Source organism: Neovison vison, chromosome 1 (assembly GCF_020171115.1).
Source record: "Neovison vison isolate M4711 chromosome 1, ASM_NN_V1, whole genome shotgun sequence".
Classification (NCBI taxonomy): domain Eukaryota; kingdom Metazoa; phylum Chordata; class Mammalia; order Carnivora; family Mustelidae; genus Neogale; species Neogale vison.
This window is the reverse complement of record NC_058091.1, coordinates 256,430,093-256,446,139: the sequence shown is the minus strand read 5'-3', so window position 1 is coordinate 256,446,139 and position 16,047 is coordinate 256,430,093. Positions and strand designations below refer to the sequence as shown.

The 16,047-nt window shown below is 48.1% G+C and overlaps 1 protein-coding gene across 7 annotated transcripts in view; it reads left to right on the top strand.

Annotated features, from left to right (window-relative positions):
• RANBP17 (RAN binding protein 17) overlaps window positions 1–13,322 on the top strand; it is a 319,157-nt gene extending 305,835 nt beyond the window's left edge. For 6 of the 7 annotated variants that reach the window (XM_044229647.1, XM_044229637.1, XM_044229616.1 and 3 more), the window contains 3 exons: window positions 8,903–9,001; window positions 10,857–10,984; window positions 12,910–13,322. In XM_044229647.1, coding sequence (XP_044085582.1) covers window positions 8,903–9,001; window positions 10,857–10,984; window positions 12,910–13,006 — 324 coding nt within the window. In that variant the 3' untranslated portion in view covers window positions 13,007–13,322. Of the gene's footprint in view, window positions 1–6,175; window positions 6,230–8,902; window positions 9,002–10,856; window positions 10,985–12,909 lie in introns of those variants that run through there. The other variant, XR_006381540.1, reaches the window with a different exon arrangement.
• Window positions 13,323–16,047: the final 2,725 nt, after the last annotated feature.

The following is a 16,047-nucleotide window of genomic DNA, read 5'->3' as shown; positions in this document are numbered from 1 at the left end:
CAGCCCCCCATGTCACCTGCGAAGACTTCCTGGCCTGGTCCCCACCCCAAGACAGTTCTTCAGCCTCCTCTGGTCTCTTAAAGCCTCCTGTGCTGGCTTCTGTGTGTGGGACTTTCTCTGTTGGGTTGTCATGGTTTATCAGCTGTGCATCTCCTTCCCTACCCGACTGTGAGCTCTTTGAGGGCTGGGACTGTGCCTTGTTCATCTGTGTGTCCCCAGGTTGTGACACAGAGCTTGGCACAGAGTACGTAGTCAGTAAACGTCTGAATAAATCAGGGAGCAGGGATCTAGTCCTATCATTCCTCAGGCGCCCTATGTAATTCTTAGGGCAAAAGAGCTTCCAAATCTCGGTAAGTCTTTGAATCATCTCCTTGGCCTCCTGGCCAGCACTCTGCCATTTAGACGACTATAAATAAAAACCCTCAAATCTGAAAGGCAGTATGCTGTCCTCTGTGGTTTGAACATAAACTCTAGACTAATCTTTAATGGAAAATGCTTCCGAGGGCCCTGTGAATGTGCCACAAAAATACTTTTTTCTCCTCACACAAAATCATTTGAACATAATAAGTAAGATAATCCTCTTCTGTTGGTTATGATGATTTTTAGGTCCATCTAACTAAATCCCTTCAGGAAATCTGGGAGAATGTAGTGACAGATGAGAGACCATGAAACATTGACCCTCCTCCTGTAAGGATAATATATTTATTATGAAATACAATATTCATTGCACTCTGCTTGGATGGCTGTACGAGATGCCCTCGTGCCATTATGCCTGATGCTGCGCTGTTTTGAAATACGATATTCATTGGGAAATGTTGTGATGACTGTTCAATAAACTAGCATGCTATTTCCCACTCCCCTCCCTGCTTCTGAACGGCAGTGGTTAGAGTTTACCTGATCACTGAATATTTAATATAAACATGTGCTTGTAGTCTTCTCCGTCGTGCATGTGTACGTCTGCCGGCTGGGTTGTCTCGCGGCTCCGGATGTCCCGAGTTCACTGTTGAACTGTTAGTCTGCAGATCCTCTCCACTGCCCTTAGCACTCCAAGGACCATCTGGCGCCCAGCCCCTCTTCTCCATGGGCAGTCCTGCATTTGAGGCCTAAAGCTCTGACTTTTTCTACAGCTTTAGTGGCAGGTTATGTTTCTTGGAAAGATTTCATTGCCTGGGGGAAAAAATGGGGTATACACTCAAGGATTCTGACCACTCCTCTCTGTCTCTACTACCAGCCTTGGTGGGGACTCGGCTGGACTGTTGCAGTAGTATCTAAACGTGCTCCCTTGCCTCTGGTACCGACCCATCATTGCCTTTCTCCAGTCTCCCATAGGTCATTGTTCTAGATCCCAGAGCTCAGCATTATTCAGGAATCCTTTGAAGGCTACCCGTTATGCACTGGCCCAAACTCCTGCATTTAGTGTGACAGCACAGGCCTTTTTTTTTTTAAGATTTTTATTTATTTGACAGAGATCACAAGTAGGCAGAGAGGCAGTTGGAGGGGAGGAGCAGGCTCCCTGCCGAGCAGAGAGCCTGATGCAGGGCTCCATCCCAGGACCCTGAGATCATGACCTGAGCCGAAGGCAGAGGCGTAACCAATGAGCCACCCAGGCGCCCCAGCACAGGCCTTTTAGAGCCTGGACCCTGCCCAGCCTTCAGCTCCCCGCCCTCAGCTCTGCTCCTTTCTACTCAAAAGAGGAGGCTAACTGTTCCTGTTCCCAAGCCCTGTCTGCTTTGTCTTTTCTCATTTTATTTCCTCTTCATGATATATCCTTCTTCCCTGCTGATGCTTATATATATCTTTTAAGGTTCAAGCTTAATATCACCCATCCTATGAAGATTGGCTGTTCTTTTTAGACAGAAACATAGCACATGTGCCCCTCTCTCTTGAGTTTGTACACATATTTGCTAATTGAGGGCCCCCCAGAGGCTAGTAGAGGCCATTGAGGTTCTAGAACCTGGCTGTGTGGCAGTCATTCATTTGGGAATAAAAATTAGAGGGAAATGGCTGTGAAGGTGAAGGTTGTTCCTCTACATAGAGATTTTCCCACCATTCCCACCCAGAGGAAACATAGATGACGTTTTTGACAAGTGATGCTTAATTTTTATATCGAGGGGAAAGTGTTCTGTTTGATGCTGGCAAGAGAAGAGTGAGAAAGAGTTTCCCAAATAGTGCTGAGTGGCAAGGCCTGCAGACTCCCAGTGCCCAGGTTTTCTGGTTTTATTTGAATGCAGCAAGCTGCTTTATGAGATCCGCAGCCACTTGAAATATGATTTACTACTCGTAAAAAGTTTCAAATGGATAATGAAGATTCAAGAATGAGACTCACAGTGTAGCGTAGTCAATTTTGCTGCTCTTGCTCTCCAGTACATCTCTGCCATTGAAATGAATTATTTATTATAATTTATTTCAACCATGGAAAATAAAACTGTTTTCATTGTGATGTGCGCTATAACGTTCAGAGTAGACACATTACAGGCAGTACTCTCAATTAATTAATCCTGAAGTTTCATTCCAACTTTATCTTCTTTCGTATAAGCCAGAAGACTGGCAGGTAATTCTTTCCCCGATAAACGATGATTAAAATGAATGTCTTCAGAACTAGGGGTAATGTTGGTAATGGAGAAAATTGAAACAACAGCAAAACCAGGTTGTGTATTTCCTTAGATTTTACAGTGGATGGAAGAGTTTCTTTAATATCCTGGGCGATTTATCACTTGGAGGAAAAGCATCCTTTAACTTTGCATAGGAGGGGGCAGAGGAAGAGAGTGCTGTTGGTTTAAATGTGCAGATAGCGCCGCTAATGTATGACCAGAACCAGATGAGTTAACCAGGCCTGCAATCCTGCAATGCCGTTATTGGTAAAAAGATGTTTTGCTTTTTTTTTTTTTTTTAAACTTCGAGAGCAAATCTAGCATTGTGCAAAGGCCAAGTAGGCAGAACTCTGAGATGATTTTCCAAGAGGAATGGGTCACCCGTAATTGATTGAAATCTTGTTTCTTTAAAAATAAGAGGCTCACCGCATCTTGCATTTTGTTAGGGTTTGGTTTTTTTGTTTGTTTGTTTTGTTTTTTCATTTTAAGTGCTAAATAGTTGCTAGTATTATGAAGCTGTAAAGGCACAATAAGGATTTAGGAAAGTGCTTAATATTCACAGACATTAAAAGATTTAGTGTAACATAGATGATGGGGCTTAGTTAATCCAGGCTGGAAAATAACGTGCTTATTTGTCCATTGCTTTCATTTTTCATAACATTCCGCTAATATCACATCAGTAGACAGCAGACGAAGAGAACAATTGATTCCTTTTCCCTAAAGATGACTAGTATCTAATTTGAGGAGGATCACATTTCAATATCTGCTGTGCACATGGCCTCAGGAACAGCACTCGGTAATGACAGCAACTGCCTTACTTTCACAAGCACTGAAAACCTGGAAGCTTTTCCTCCTTTGGCAGCATTCAGATTCTCCCCGATCCTGGATCTCCATCCTGGGCAAGAGGCTCTGGAGAAATGACTGTGGAGATGGGCAGAAGTTTCCTCTGCTTGCTCAGATCTGACTGCACTATCCCAGCAATACTGGTTTTGGCTCATTGTTTTTAGCTGGGGCCAGCCTTCCCTCTCCTGTCTTACTGGCCTTCTGGAAGGCCAATTATGTACGCCAAGAGATTGTTGAGACACACGACCCGCTCTTCAGTTTTGGGTCCATTTATCATTGGTCGTTCTTCAAAACTTCAGCTCACTGTGTCAAAATCCAGAACATTCCGGCTTGGCCAGTGGTGTAGAGAATTTTGCATTCTATTTCTTTTCCCATTAAGACCCCTTTCCTGACTGATTAAGACTCCTCCTTCTACAGACATGCCCTCTTGGCCAAGCCCAGACCATCCTTGCTTTGTCTTCTTCCCTCCACTTAGACCCGGGCACAGGAGGGCTTCATCCGGGGCCTCTCACCTTTCCTCTGGCTGTCCTTCCTTTGTTAGACCAAAGCTTCCCTCTCGGGCCCTGTTTCTACCACCTCTAGGACAAGACCGATGACTCTCATCCCATTCCCATTTTCCATTTCCGGGAGCAGGGAGCAAAGTTGGAGTGTAACTGAAGTGTGTACAGAGTGGGCGGGAGAAGGAGGAGGGGGCGTTCCCCTCCTTACATCCAGGCTCCCGTCCCCGCAGTACCAGGCTTCATGGTGTCGCTCCAGCTTCGGGGTTTTGTCTTCCTGACACAGGCCGGGAGCAAGAGGGAGGGTTAGCGTCTCCTCCTCTGGTTCTCAGAACTCTGTGGAATGGCTTTTAGTTGCATTATTCAGTAGGCGCTAAGATTGCTAACAGTGAAAAGCGTTCACCTTGTAGGGAACATTGTAACACAAAGGAAATTAGCTTAATTTACTAATGTTCTTAATGATGTTAATTTAAATTACTGTGTACATGGTACTTTTGGTGGGAGGGAAATTGTTATTTTTAGGAAAACATTCAGTGGACCATTTTCCAGAGACAGTCTATTAATTATGTCTACTGTTGTTCATCTTGAGAGTCTGAAAATCGGTTCACCACGTTTCTAGAAGCATCAGGTAGGAGGCAGGAAGGTCTGCACGCTCTCCAGGACCTGCTAGCCTGGACTCTCATCGCGGGGATTCCAGCAGCCATTCCAGTCTCAAAGGAGACAGCAGAGGAGATACATGTGATCCAGGAGGCCCACAGAAGGTGCCAGAGTGATCGTGCCCAGAAGCAAGCCTCTCCGCCCACACCAGCAGGGCCCCGGCAGACTGCAGCAGGAGCAGGACACATGGCCTTGGTCACTGCCACTGATGGTCGCCGCCCTGCTATGGACTGCAGCAGGCAGCAGTCTGGCGTGATGGCAGAGGCATGGCCTCGGGACCCAGGCAGACCCATGCATGTACCTGAGTTCTCCCTCGCATCCCAACAGCTGTAGCCTGATGCCTCGAGCAAGTAACTCATCGGGCACAACCTCTCTTGGGTGCACGTGCTGGTCAGTAGAGATGATGATGCATTAGCCTTCGGCCTTTGTGGCCCCACGAGGGCTCTCCTGGGGAGCTGCTGGCTGGAGGGACACCAGCGGCTTAGGAGAGTTCTTAGGCTCCGAGCACAAAGGCAAGATCCTTGGAAATGAACAGTGTATTAATTTAGGTATTTACCCATTTCAGATTTTTGCCAGAGATTGAGGCCAGAACTTTCTGTTTTTTATACTATCCCCTTTCAAAATGTTCTTTAGCCTTTTATACTTTTGCTCTTGAAAGTTCATTCATCCTTTCCCGTCCATTCATTCATTCATTCACATATCCATTGTTTCCTTCAGTTGCTATTTCCCAAGCCTCTGCTGTGTGCCAGATGCCATGCCAGGCCCTAGGGATACGGAGTCTGCAGACCCTCCTGGTCTCAGCTCCCAGGAATTTACGGTCTAGTCTCACAACCAGTCATCACCCCGCACTCGGGGGGCCACGTGACCCCCACCATCCTGCTCTACCCAGCTTCTAGAGCCACGGAGCTTCCACCTTCCTTAGAGTGCAGACTCGCCAGCTCGCAGCAAAGCCTGCAACACAGGCCCCATCTTTGCTTATTCTACAACAGCAGGAGACAAAACAGGAGAGCGTGTGGCCGCCACCTTGCCGCTGGGAGAGCGTGACCAGCATATCCGGGCTGCAGGGTCCACTGTGCTTCAGGCTTGTGCCCAGACCAGAGCATCCTAGGGCGGAAGCAGAGGAGAGGGGCCGAGGGGTGGATGGAGATCCAGATGGCCCAACATTAGATTGTCTTACCTTTCCAAGTCAGGTATTTGTGGTAGCTTTGTGTTTGATTTGGAAGATGATGAGCCTTCAGAAGAGCAGAAACCCTGTCATTCAGACTCCATGCTAATACATGTGTCAGAACAAACAGGGATGGTCTGGAGACTCTTTGCTATGGTGGGTTATCTTTTGACTGCCACTCTCTGTCAAGTTAGGTAATTGTGAGGAGACTATGATCTCATTTATCTGAACATAATCAAGACATGAAATGAGGTGTTTCCTTGAGCCCTGAAATTCCATTAGGTCACACCACAGAGGGAAACCATAGATTCCATAAAGGAACACAAGTAATTATGGAATGCCTACTGGGCAGCAGACACAGTACAGTTGCCAGTCCTCCCAGCAACCCTTCAGAGTAGTTGTTATAATCTCCCGTTTTACAGGTAAGGAGATAAAGCCTCAGAGAAGTGAAGGGACTCGCCCAGCATCTGAGTTAGGTAAGTGGCAGGCCTGGATTTGGCCTCCTTTCTGGCAGGCTCCAAAGCCTGTCCCTACCACATCATGCTGGTTTTGTGTCATGGAGGGACATTTCCTGCAAACTCACACCAAAGCCTGTGGGGAGAAGGGAGGAGAAAGAGGAAGTGCTGAGGCAATGTGGATTATGGTTTTCCTAAGTGGACCAAGCCACACAGCTCCTCTTCCCAAATGGTCCCTTCCCTGGCTGGGCAGAAGAGTGGCTTGGGTTAATACAGTGGGTAATGTGTGTGTTTTAGACGTGGGCCCTGGAAAACGAGGCCTCAGTTGGGCAGATCACGAATGGCCATTACAGCCATCCTGTAACAGTATGGGGGTGAGCAGAAGTTGGGGAGTGGGGGCCTGCTGGATCCTGTGGAATCCAGGCTTTCAGTTGCATTATGTGACTCTGTGCAGGCTAGGGCTCCCGGGTGCAGCGTCGCCAAGGGCGCCCCCTTTTGATCCTGCATGTGTCCGTGTCATTGAGCACGGAGAGCCTCCTACCAGAGAGTTTGCAGGATTCTTGCAGGATCAGGATTCTGTAGGTAGGCGTTTCACCCACTATCCTTCCAGACTGGCAGCGGGGGGGAGCTTGTCCAAAGGAATCCGCGGCATCGCTTCTGCTGTCCCCTCCCCCCGCAGCTGCCACGTCAATAGCACTTGAGTACATTTGCTCACTAATCTCTATTTTTGCAGAAGAGTAAAAAAAATTTTTTTTAAAAATCAGACATTTTAGCCAACTTTATTTTTAGAAAAGTATTTTATTCAAACATCGCCTTACTTATTACAGACATAAATACATGCATTCAGACAAATGAATCCACGGAGGGACCGTATAAAGTAATTGGCACATCACTTCAGGATTGCTTTGTCAGTTACTGGAGGAGTTTGGTGCCTCTGACTTTAATCTTTTCCATTAAAATATCCATTCTGCCTTCAGATTGCGAAGCCCGTAATATTTTAGACCGTCTCTGTAGATCTGTTAGTTTTGCTTGTCAATTTAATTTGTGGCTCTCTGACTTTGGGTGTCTTGTCAGATCGTACATGGGAACAAGTGATGTTCAGCGGGCTGGGCTTGAGTCCCTCGCCTCTCCCCTGAGAGCCTGGACATACAGTAAATGTGGAGTTGGCCAGCGTCCCCTGCAGCCAGCCTAACCGTCAGGATGATGAGCATGATGTACGGGGTGGCAGATGTTTCGAACTACAGAGATGCCCATTACTGTTGTTATCGTGTACCTTAAATGTTTATGGCACTTTTTCCTCTCTGCAACACTTTTTTATTTCCACCATCTCATTTGATTCTCAGAGCTTTCTTGGGCTAGATTATTATTTCCCTCCTGATAGCTAATGAAACTGACACAGAGACAGAGAGAGGTTCAGTAATTGGCCTGAGATCGCTGGGCAGATTGGATTGCAGAAGTGGAGGGGACAAGAGCAGGCATCACCAGAGCCCCTTCAGGGATCATGTGGGTGGTAGCTTTCCCACATAACCTCCGTCTCCGCTGTGCTCTTTGGGGCACAGGAGCTCTGGAGCTGTGGATACGGAAGGACTAGAGATGGGAGGTAAAGTGTCCAAGGAAAGGCAAGTGTACCATCAGCTGCACACAGGGGACCAAAGCTTGCTTCCCTGCCACCTGCCCAGACTGTTGTAGGAACCCCAACCCTGGCCTTCGTCCTTTAATATCACCTGCAACTGCATGCTTTCTACTGTCTCGGAAGGGATCTTGCTTAAGTGCAGATCTGAGCGTCTCTCCTTTGCCACAAACCCATCACGGGCTCCCCCTTCATCACGATGAAGTCCAGGCTCCGCAGCATGGTCTACCAGCCTGGCCCTGAGTCTGGGTTCTCTGGCTCCCGTCTCTTCTCCCCTGCCACACTCAGTTTTTTCCCAACCTCCTTTTGAACTGCCTTCTGTCCCCAGAACACATGTACGGTGCTCTCCTTAACCCATACCTTCTCTATGGAATCTTCCCTGCCTGCTCAAAGACCCAGAAGCATCCCTCCCTCCACTGCTATCCCACTACCATTGGCCCCGCCCGATTTCTAGCTATCTCTCTGCTCTGTGCTCTGCCCCAGGAAGCTTCTAGCTCCCCCAGGGCAGAGGTCACAGTAGATGCCTATTCTCTGACCTCCCTTAGGTGTATTGAGACTTTGAATTTAAGAGGATGCATTTGTATGTACATATAAAAGTGAAGTGAGTGACTGAGCTAGTGAAAGGAGAACAGATGAGCCTGAGCCCACAGGAAACGGGACCTTCTGAGGTCACGTGGAATGTATCCCATTTCTCCCTCACTCTGAGAGATGTTGCCCCTCCATAACGTGACCTCTGGTGAAGTGAGAGGCAAGAAGTCACCTCCTGGCGAGTTGAATGGAGGAAAATATACCAGGGTTGAGGGTCAGAGACTGACCCTCTTAGCTCTGTAACCTCTGACTTCTGCCCACCCAGAAGTTTCTCACTGAAGCTTTTGGTGGTAGAAGCTCTTCCTCTTGGCCAAGAGTTCCTCCATGCAGCAGTATAGGCTTACAGGGTCAAAACTCTTTGTCAAAGAAGAGCCTTCGTGGCTGTTGGCATGATATAGGGTAGAAGGTGAGCCCACGACAGACCTGGGGTTGGGGGGACCTCGGAACTAAGGTCTTCATTTGACTCTGTCTTCTAGATGATGTCTGTCCTCATGAACACCATTGTCTTTGAAGACTGTCGGAACCAGTGGTCAGTATCCAGGCCTCTGCTGGGGCTCATCCTGCTCAACGAGAAGGTAAGTGTGATTGCAGGAATGTCCACAGGAGATGGTCCATGGGCGGGGAGGGAGAAACTGTACGCCAGGCCGAGCTGCGACAAGAAAACAGAAGGAACAACGGAGCTTGAGCTGGAACCTTGAGCACTCTGGGGCAAGGCCATAATCCCCCAGATAGCCCTTCCTCAGAGGCCTCAGCTCTTCTTCGGGTAAGTGAAGGCCTCAAGACCAGCTCTTCTGGAACCCAAAGCCGCCACACGCTGGGCAGGTGGTTTGCTCAGTAGTGCTTCAAGCTCCCCCTCATGTCCTTACCCCGTTTCCTATGGAATTCCAAGATGCAACTCTTTCTGCTCCCAACTGGCCTATGTGGTCCTCGTCCCTTCAGGGACTCACTGCGGAACCAGCACCCTCCACCGGAAGGCACAAGCCTCCAGCTCATACGTGCACTTGCCACTGTGGGCAGCCTCCTAGGCCCTCCAGCTTCTTCCTCCTGAACCACCCCCCGTCTCCCCAGCAGTCAGGAGGAACAGTGCATTACTGCTCGGGAGAATGAATTGTCTATACAATAAGATAGTACTGGGGAGAAAGACAGTGAGATTAGAGGCAGGCGCATACATTAAAATTCAAACTGAAATCCCAGCCTTGGAAGGAAACTAATAGAAGAAGAAAATATATCAAAAAGAGAAGAGCTGTCTCATCATTCACCTGTGCTGAAGTATCCAATTTTAGCCACATTCAATAGCACTGTCATTCATCTTCCCTCGGTGTTATTGTGATTTAAATCCAAGCTCTATAAAAGAGAGCAGTTCTTTTAAAATGATTGAGAGGGAATAAGGGCAAATTCAGTGTTTAGAAAAAGCTTATGACATCACAATATTATACTTTACTGATGGAGGCAATATTTCATGGTTTGGGATGAAAAACTAATAATTTTCTATTTGGTGTGAGTCACTGCATCATTATAAAAGGGAAAAATAAGTAGTTTTGTGCATTCCCAATCTTGTTCAGGAAGACATTGTGGTTTAAGTGTAATGCCTCTGATATATAGTATTTAAGTATTAGTCTGACTACATATTAATTATGTGTGTTTTTGATGTGGGCTGTTTTAATGTATGATGGAAATTAAATATCATGCTGTTTGGGCTGGGAAGGATAAACACATGACTGGCACAATGTTGTCTTTGTGCGGAAATTAAGCCGTTTCCAATGATGAGGAGCTGTGTGTCACGCAAGAGCTTGTGTGTGTAGAAGCCCGCAGACCCCAGCAGAGGGGAAGGGCGGTGCAGCTCTTCGTCACTGGGTGTGACAGGTGCATTTCTTAGGGCCAGAAGGCCCTTTCAGAAGGAAACAAGCCCCTCTAGCACCCGGCCTCAGGGGAGCAGACCCAGCCTCAGCCAGTGGACAGACACTTGGGACCAAGTCCGGGCTTGTGTAAGGAGTAAGTCACTAAAGCCAAGGACAATGACGAAACCTGATGGGGGACCCTGGGCCTTACCTCCAGTCACCCCAAGTCCTCCCTTGTTAAAGTCTTCTCTCCTGCCTCAGAGGAGAAGAGGCCCTTCCTCTTTCAGCCTTTCCGTGATGAGTGGAGATGAGAGTCAGGAAGACCTTCACATGCTTGGTCCCCCACAGAGGGCCTAGATTGTTCCGTGATGGGAGAACAATTATCACAAGAGATCTTTATGAGAAGGGATAATACAGTTACACCTTGAAACGGAGCTATTGCTTTGGCTTAAAGTTCAAAGTGGACCTGGACAGAAGCTCCTTTGAGAGTGAGGAGCGCGAGCGGAGGGAGCAGGTCGAGACCCTCCCCCACAGCTCTCTCAGGGGCTCAGGTCTGGCGTCCATGCCCTGAGGCTATTCTTTCTCCCCACAGTATTTCAGTGAACTGAGGGCAAGTCTGATAAACAGCCAGCCTCTCCCCAAGCAGGAGGTCCTTGCCCAGTGCTTCAGGAACCTGATGGAAGGAGTAGAGCAGAACCTGTCGGTCAAGAACAGAGACAGGTAAGCCCTGCCCAGTAGGCTCAGCGTCTGTGGCTTGTGGAAAACAACTGGATCGTGCTGACACCAAGCACGCACTCAGGTGGCTTTTCTGTTACATCTTGTAAGCCTTGACTCGGCTTATTTCCATCCAATACATATTACTAGGTATTTGCCTTTTTTTTTTAAAGATTTTATTTATTTATTTGACAGAGAGCGCACACACAAGCAGGGGGAGCGGCAGGCAGAGGGAGGGGGAGAAGCAGGCTCCCCACTGAGAGGAGAGCCCAATGTGGGACTCGATCCCAGGACCCTGGGATCATGACTTGAGCCAAAGGCAGACACTTAACCAACGGAGCCACCCAGGTGTCCCTATTTGCTTTTGTTTTAAGCACCATGCTAGGCACTATATAGAGAAGCAGGGATTAGTAAAATGCAGCCTGTGTCCTTATGCACTCTATAATCCAGCAGAAGATAGGAAAAATAACTCATTGAAAAGGTCAAAAGAAGGAAAGCTCAGAACTGCTATGAAGGACAAGGAAAGCCTTCCCGGCATTTGAACAAACACAGGCTTAGAGGTCAGCCGGACTCCACTTTAAATTTTATCCCTGCCCTCTACAGGCTGTGTGGCAGTGAGTAAGGCAGTCAGCTGCTCTGATACTCAGTGTACTCGCCAACAGAATGGTTGTGATAGTGAAAGGACAGAATGTAGTAAAGCGTGGCACCTAGGACATAGGAGCCATAGTAAACATGAGTTCCCTCCTCTGCCCAACCTTTAAGAGTGGCTGGTTTTACAGTTGCCAATGAGATCTAAATGAAAGGAACCCAGATTTATCATCCGTTCATTTATTTAGAGCACAAAACTTTATTGAGCATCGACTGTGTGCCAGCATTGAGGATAACACTGGTGAAATACTTGTTCAAGGTTTTTGCCTTGCCTCCATTAGAAGCTTCTAATGGAGGAAACAGACCATAATGAACAATGTAGGAAGAAAAATGTTTTCGGGGCCTGGGAGGGATTGCCTGCACCGTCTCTTGTAAAAGTGGTAACATTCAAATGCTTCTCCATTTGAAATGTGAGTCATCAGTCATCCCAATAACCACAGTGACGTGTGGTAGTCCCTAGCCTGGGCCCTGGCGGTACAAGGCCAAGTCAGATGGGCTCTGCAGACACACCCTTGACTGCTCATCCCATGCCATGATCCTCTGGCAGGCAGAAGAGACTGAATGAATGGGGACACCATAGGTGCCAGAAGGGGGGAGATTGCATCACTTGAGGCTTGGGAATTGGAGTATCCCCTCCTGAGCTGCTCTGTAAAACGATGCCAGACAGCCCTCCTGTTTAAGAGAATACAGATGCTTTCCACGTGCCATATGCTAGGGTGAGTACATACGGGCATTGTCTCAACTGAGTCATTGAATTCTCACTTCCCACAATCCCATGAGGTAGCTATTCAAGACAAGCGGCTAAGTATTCATCCAAGATCACCCCACTAAGAAGTGATGAAACCAGGATTCGAATCCAGGTAATCTAGCCTGGTTTTCTCATCTGCAAAGTGAGGATACGAATACTGACCTTTGGGAAGACTTGTGATGCCTAAATGGATTTGTGTGTAAACTCAACCCAGTGCTTGGCACAGAAACTTTGATTCATTTCTTTATATTCCTTACTGTCTGTGTGTAATTTGACTTTTAAAAGCAGTTTTTAAATAGTACACCCACAAAATGTGCCCCTCAAAATGGTCCACGCACATCTGGTGGTAAAACCCTTGTTTTCTGGAAGGGAGAGGAAGAAGCAGGGGTTGGCGGCAGTGGAGGCGGTAGGAAGGAGCTCAGCCAGGATTGGGGCTCTTTCCAAGGTCCTGACCACTGCAGTGTCTTCATCATCCTCCCTGCTCACACCACCTCGGCCTTCCCACTGCCCCCAGCCTTTCTTCCTTTTTCCCCAGGTTCACCCAGAACCTGTCCGTCTTCAGAAGAGACGTGGCAGAGGCCCTGCGGAGTGACGGCAGCAGTGAGCCATGCAGTCTGGACATGATGAGCTGACCGCCTCCCCCGACCACATGCCGAGCAGCCTTTACCAAGAGACTCTTGTGCGTCTGGGTCCCAGGACAGTGATGTTGGCTAGCCCAGGAGAATCTATTTTTCAAAAGAAACAACAACAAAATCCCTCGCTTTTTATAAGTCTGGTCTAATTCTAAGAATTTATAATAGTGCACAATGTAAATTCAGTCTTTGAGAAAGCAAGAGATGGGTTTTCAGTCTTTCTATAAAATACCATTATCTTTGTTGTTATAATGCTCTAAAAGGGTGTAGAAACAATATTTAACCAAAGAACTTAATAAACCAGGTTTGAACCTAAGTCTGCACTAGTAAATGGTACTCTGTCATCAAGGTGTGAATGTCTTGGTGCAACCTTCAACATGGATCCTGTGTCGAGACAAATACCATTTGAACCCATTAAATTAGTAGTTTGTTGCGAGTCTGGAAGCAGCAGCGTTGGGGTCTCTGAGCTGTGGGCACTTAGAACGAGGCTGGGAGCCCGCCAGAGCCTCCCACAGGGCCACGCACAGCCCTCTTGGCCTCAGCAGCATCTGATAAAGTTGAGAGACAGTAACACAATTAAATGACTTACAAACAACGTTTGCCTTTCACTGGCAGAGATCTGAAGCGGTTTGGTCTAGAAGAATTAAGCCATACAATTACCGCCTGCAGAGCTATTCCTTCCAAGAGCGCCGGAGGCCGCCCCCACCCCCCCACAAGGGGTGCTGGGTGGGACTGGCACTCATTTCTTCCGCCTCCGTTTCACTTTTAAGACAAGCTGCAGGTGCCCAATTACAACATATATTCACCGCAGCCCTGGGCCATCAAAACAGAGCTAGGTGCTAAAGTTCAGATTTTCAGAGCACGAAGAACAGCTGATTTCCGCCCCTCCACAAAAACCCTTTACTACCCTGGGGATTGTGACTTAACTCAAACCTGGGACATGAAGGAGGCCCTTCCAGTTTGCGGCAGACTGTAACTAGGCTATTAATTTGAGATTGCCACTGTCATCTGGCTTTTGTATCTCACTGCTCTGTCTTCGTGGTTCAGGCTTGTAGCAAATATTGTGCCCTTTATTGCTAATGAGACATGAAAGGTTGGCCTTCCTGGTGAAGAAGTAAATCCACAGGCTCCTGTTATAATCATGTTCCCTGGACTAGTGTTTCTTGAAACCTTTCTTGATAGTTGAGTTTAGCAACGGGCATGTCCTATCAAAGCAAAGTCACCCAAGTTGATCTCAAAATGTTTCTCTTCTATATGTGAGGCCAGGAAATCAGGGAAAGGTGTGCTACAAAGAGGGTTGCTTCTGGTATTCTATGGAAACACAAGCCGTGGCCTTACACTATACTTCATTAGCAGTGGGAAATGTAATTTTCCTTGAGAAGGCACACTTTAAACTTTATAAAACATCCCACTCTTGGAAGAAGTCTGACTTGAGAATTTGTTTCTCAGGGGCTTATTACTACATCCTCATCCCACAAAATTGGGATTCCTAGAGGGCCTCCCCCATTCTGACACTTCATTCCAAAAGCACCACCCCATCTACATTGAAATGCTCTCAAGAAAATAACAGTGTGCCCTTACTTTGCTTTGCCATGCCACCAAAGGTCACCTGGTGGTTTCACAGGGAAGCCAAGGAAGGTTCCGTCAACCTTGGCCTTGGAGAGCTGCTCCCAGAGGAGGACTTATCAGGCCTACCCCCACCGCCGATGGCAGCCTGTTCGTTGTGGTGGAGCGGGGGTTCCAGGGGTACTGTGAGGCCTCACACAGGCTGACAGCAGACACAGCACACACTTCACAGAGAATCTACCATGCCCTTTGGCCCTCACAAGAGTCCTATGAAGGGAGACAGCATCACTCCCACCTTTCAGGGGAGGCCACAAAGGCCCAAAGGTGGTACATAGCTTGCCCAGACCACACAGGTGAGAGCTGAACCCATGTCTTTCTCACCTCAGAGCAAGTCCTGGTTTCTCCGGAGAAGACCTGTATTTCAGAATGGCAAGTTGAAACCAGTTCATATTCATATCCACTTCCATTTGTTTTTCTGAACCCTGCTGCTATGGAACAAATTACCCCAAAACGTAGTGGCTTAGAACAACACTGATTATCTCCCAGTCTCTGAGGGCTGGAAGTCTGTAGCTGGGTCACCTGCTTAAGGGTTTCCCCAGACTACCATCAGTATTGTTGGCCAGGCCTCAGCTCCCATGCTCACTCGCAGCTTGGAGTCAGCTCCTCACGGACTGGCGGTCTGAAAGCCTCAGTGCCTTGCCGAATGGGCCTCTCCAGAGGGCAGCACACAACATGGCATCTTGCTTCGTGAGAGCAAGCAAAATAGAGAAGAGCCAGTGCTACAGTCTGGAAGTACAGCCTCCCAGCTAATCTCAAAGGTGACACCCCCTCACTTCTGCTGTATTCCACTAAAATAACCCACTAGGACCAGCTCATACCCAAGGGGAGGGGTTACACAAGGGCGTGAACACTAGGACACGGCGATCTTCAGAAGCCATTTTCAAAGATTCCTGCCACCGCTCTCTTATCTGGTCTGTGCTGGAGAGGTTGAGTTTGGCTTCAAGTTTCTTCCTAGAAACCTGGACAGGAATCCTGATTTTCTTTGTAGGGCTAAGTTCCATCCTGTGCCCTAAGGACAAAAAGGGGGGGGGGGAAGCTGGGCCCTTTCAGGAGCACAGATACTGGGAGTTTGGCCCCCAGTAGAAACCCTTTGGGAACCGCGCCCCGGCCTGCAGCCTGCAGCGGGAAGGGAGAGTGAGGACTCCTGGGCAGAAAGTTCTCCAGAGAGACACCCAGAGTCATGGAATTTACACAAAAGAGAACAAGGTGGGTTTGTGGGTTTGTTACCTGCCAGAACGAGAGCACAAGCGTATGTAACATGTTCAGCAACAAGAGGAAATAAACCATGTGGACAGTTCTGTGGGGCCAGAGGGAGGGGGAGGCAGGAGGTGTAAGCTGGGGCAGGTTGGGGCACCTGGTCCTCCGCACACCTGCCTCGTTCCTCCAAGGGAGAGGGAAGCTCTGCTAGCAAACTG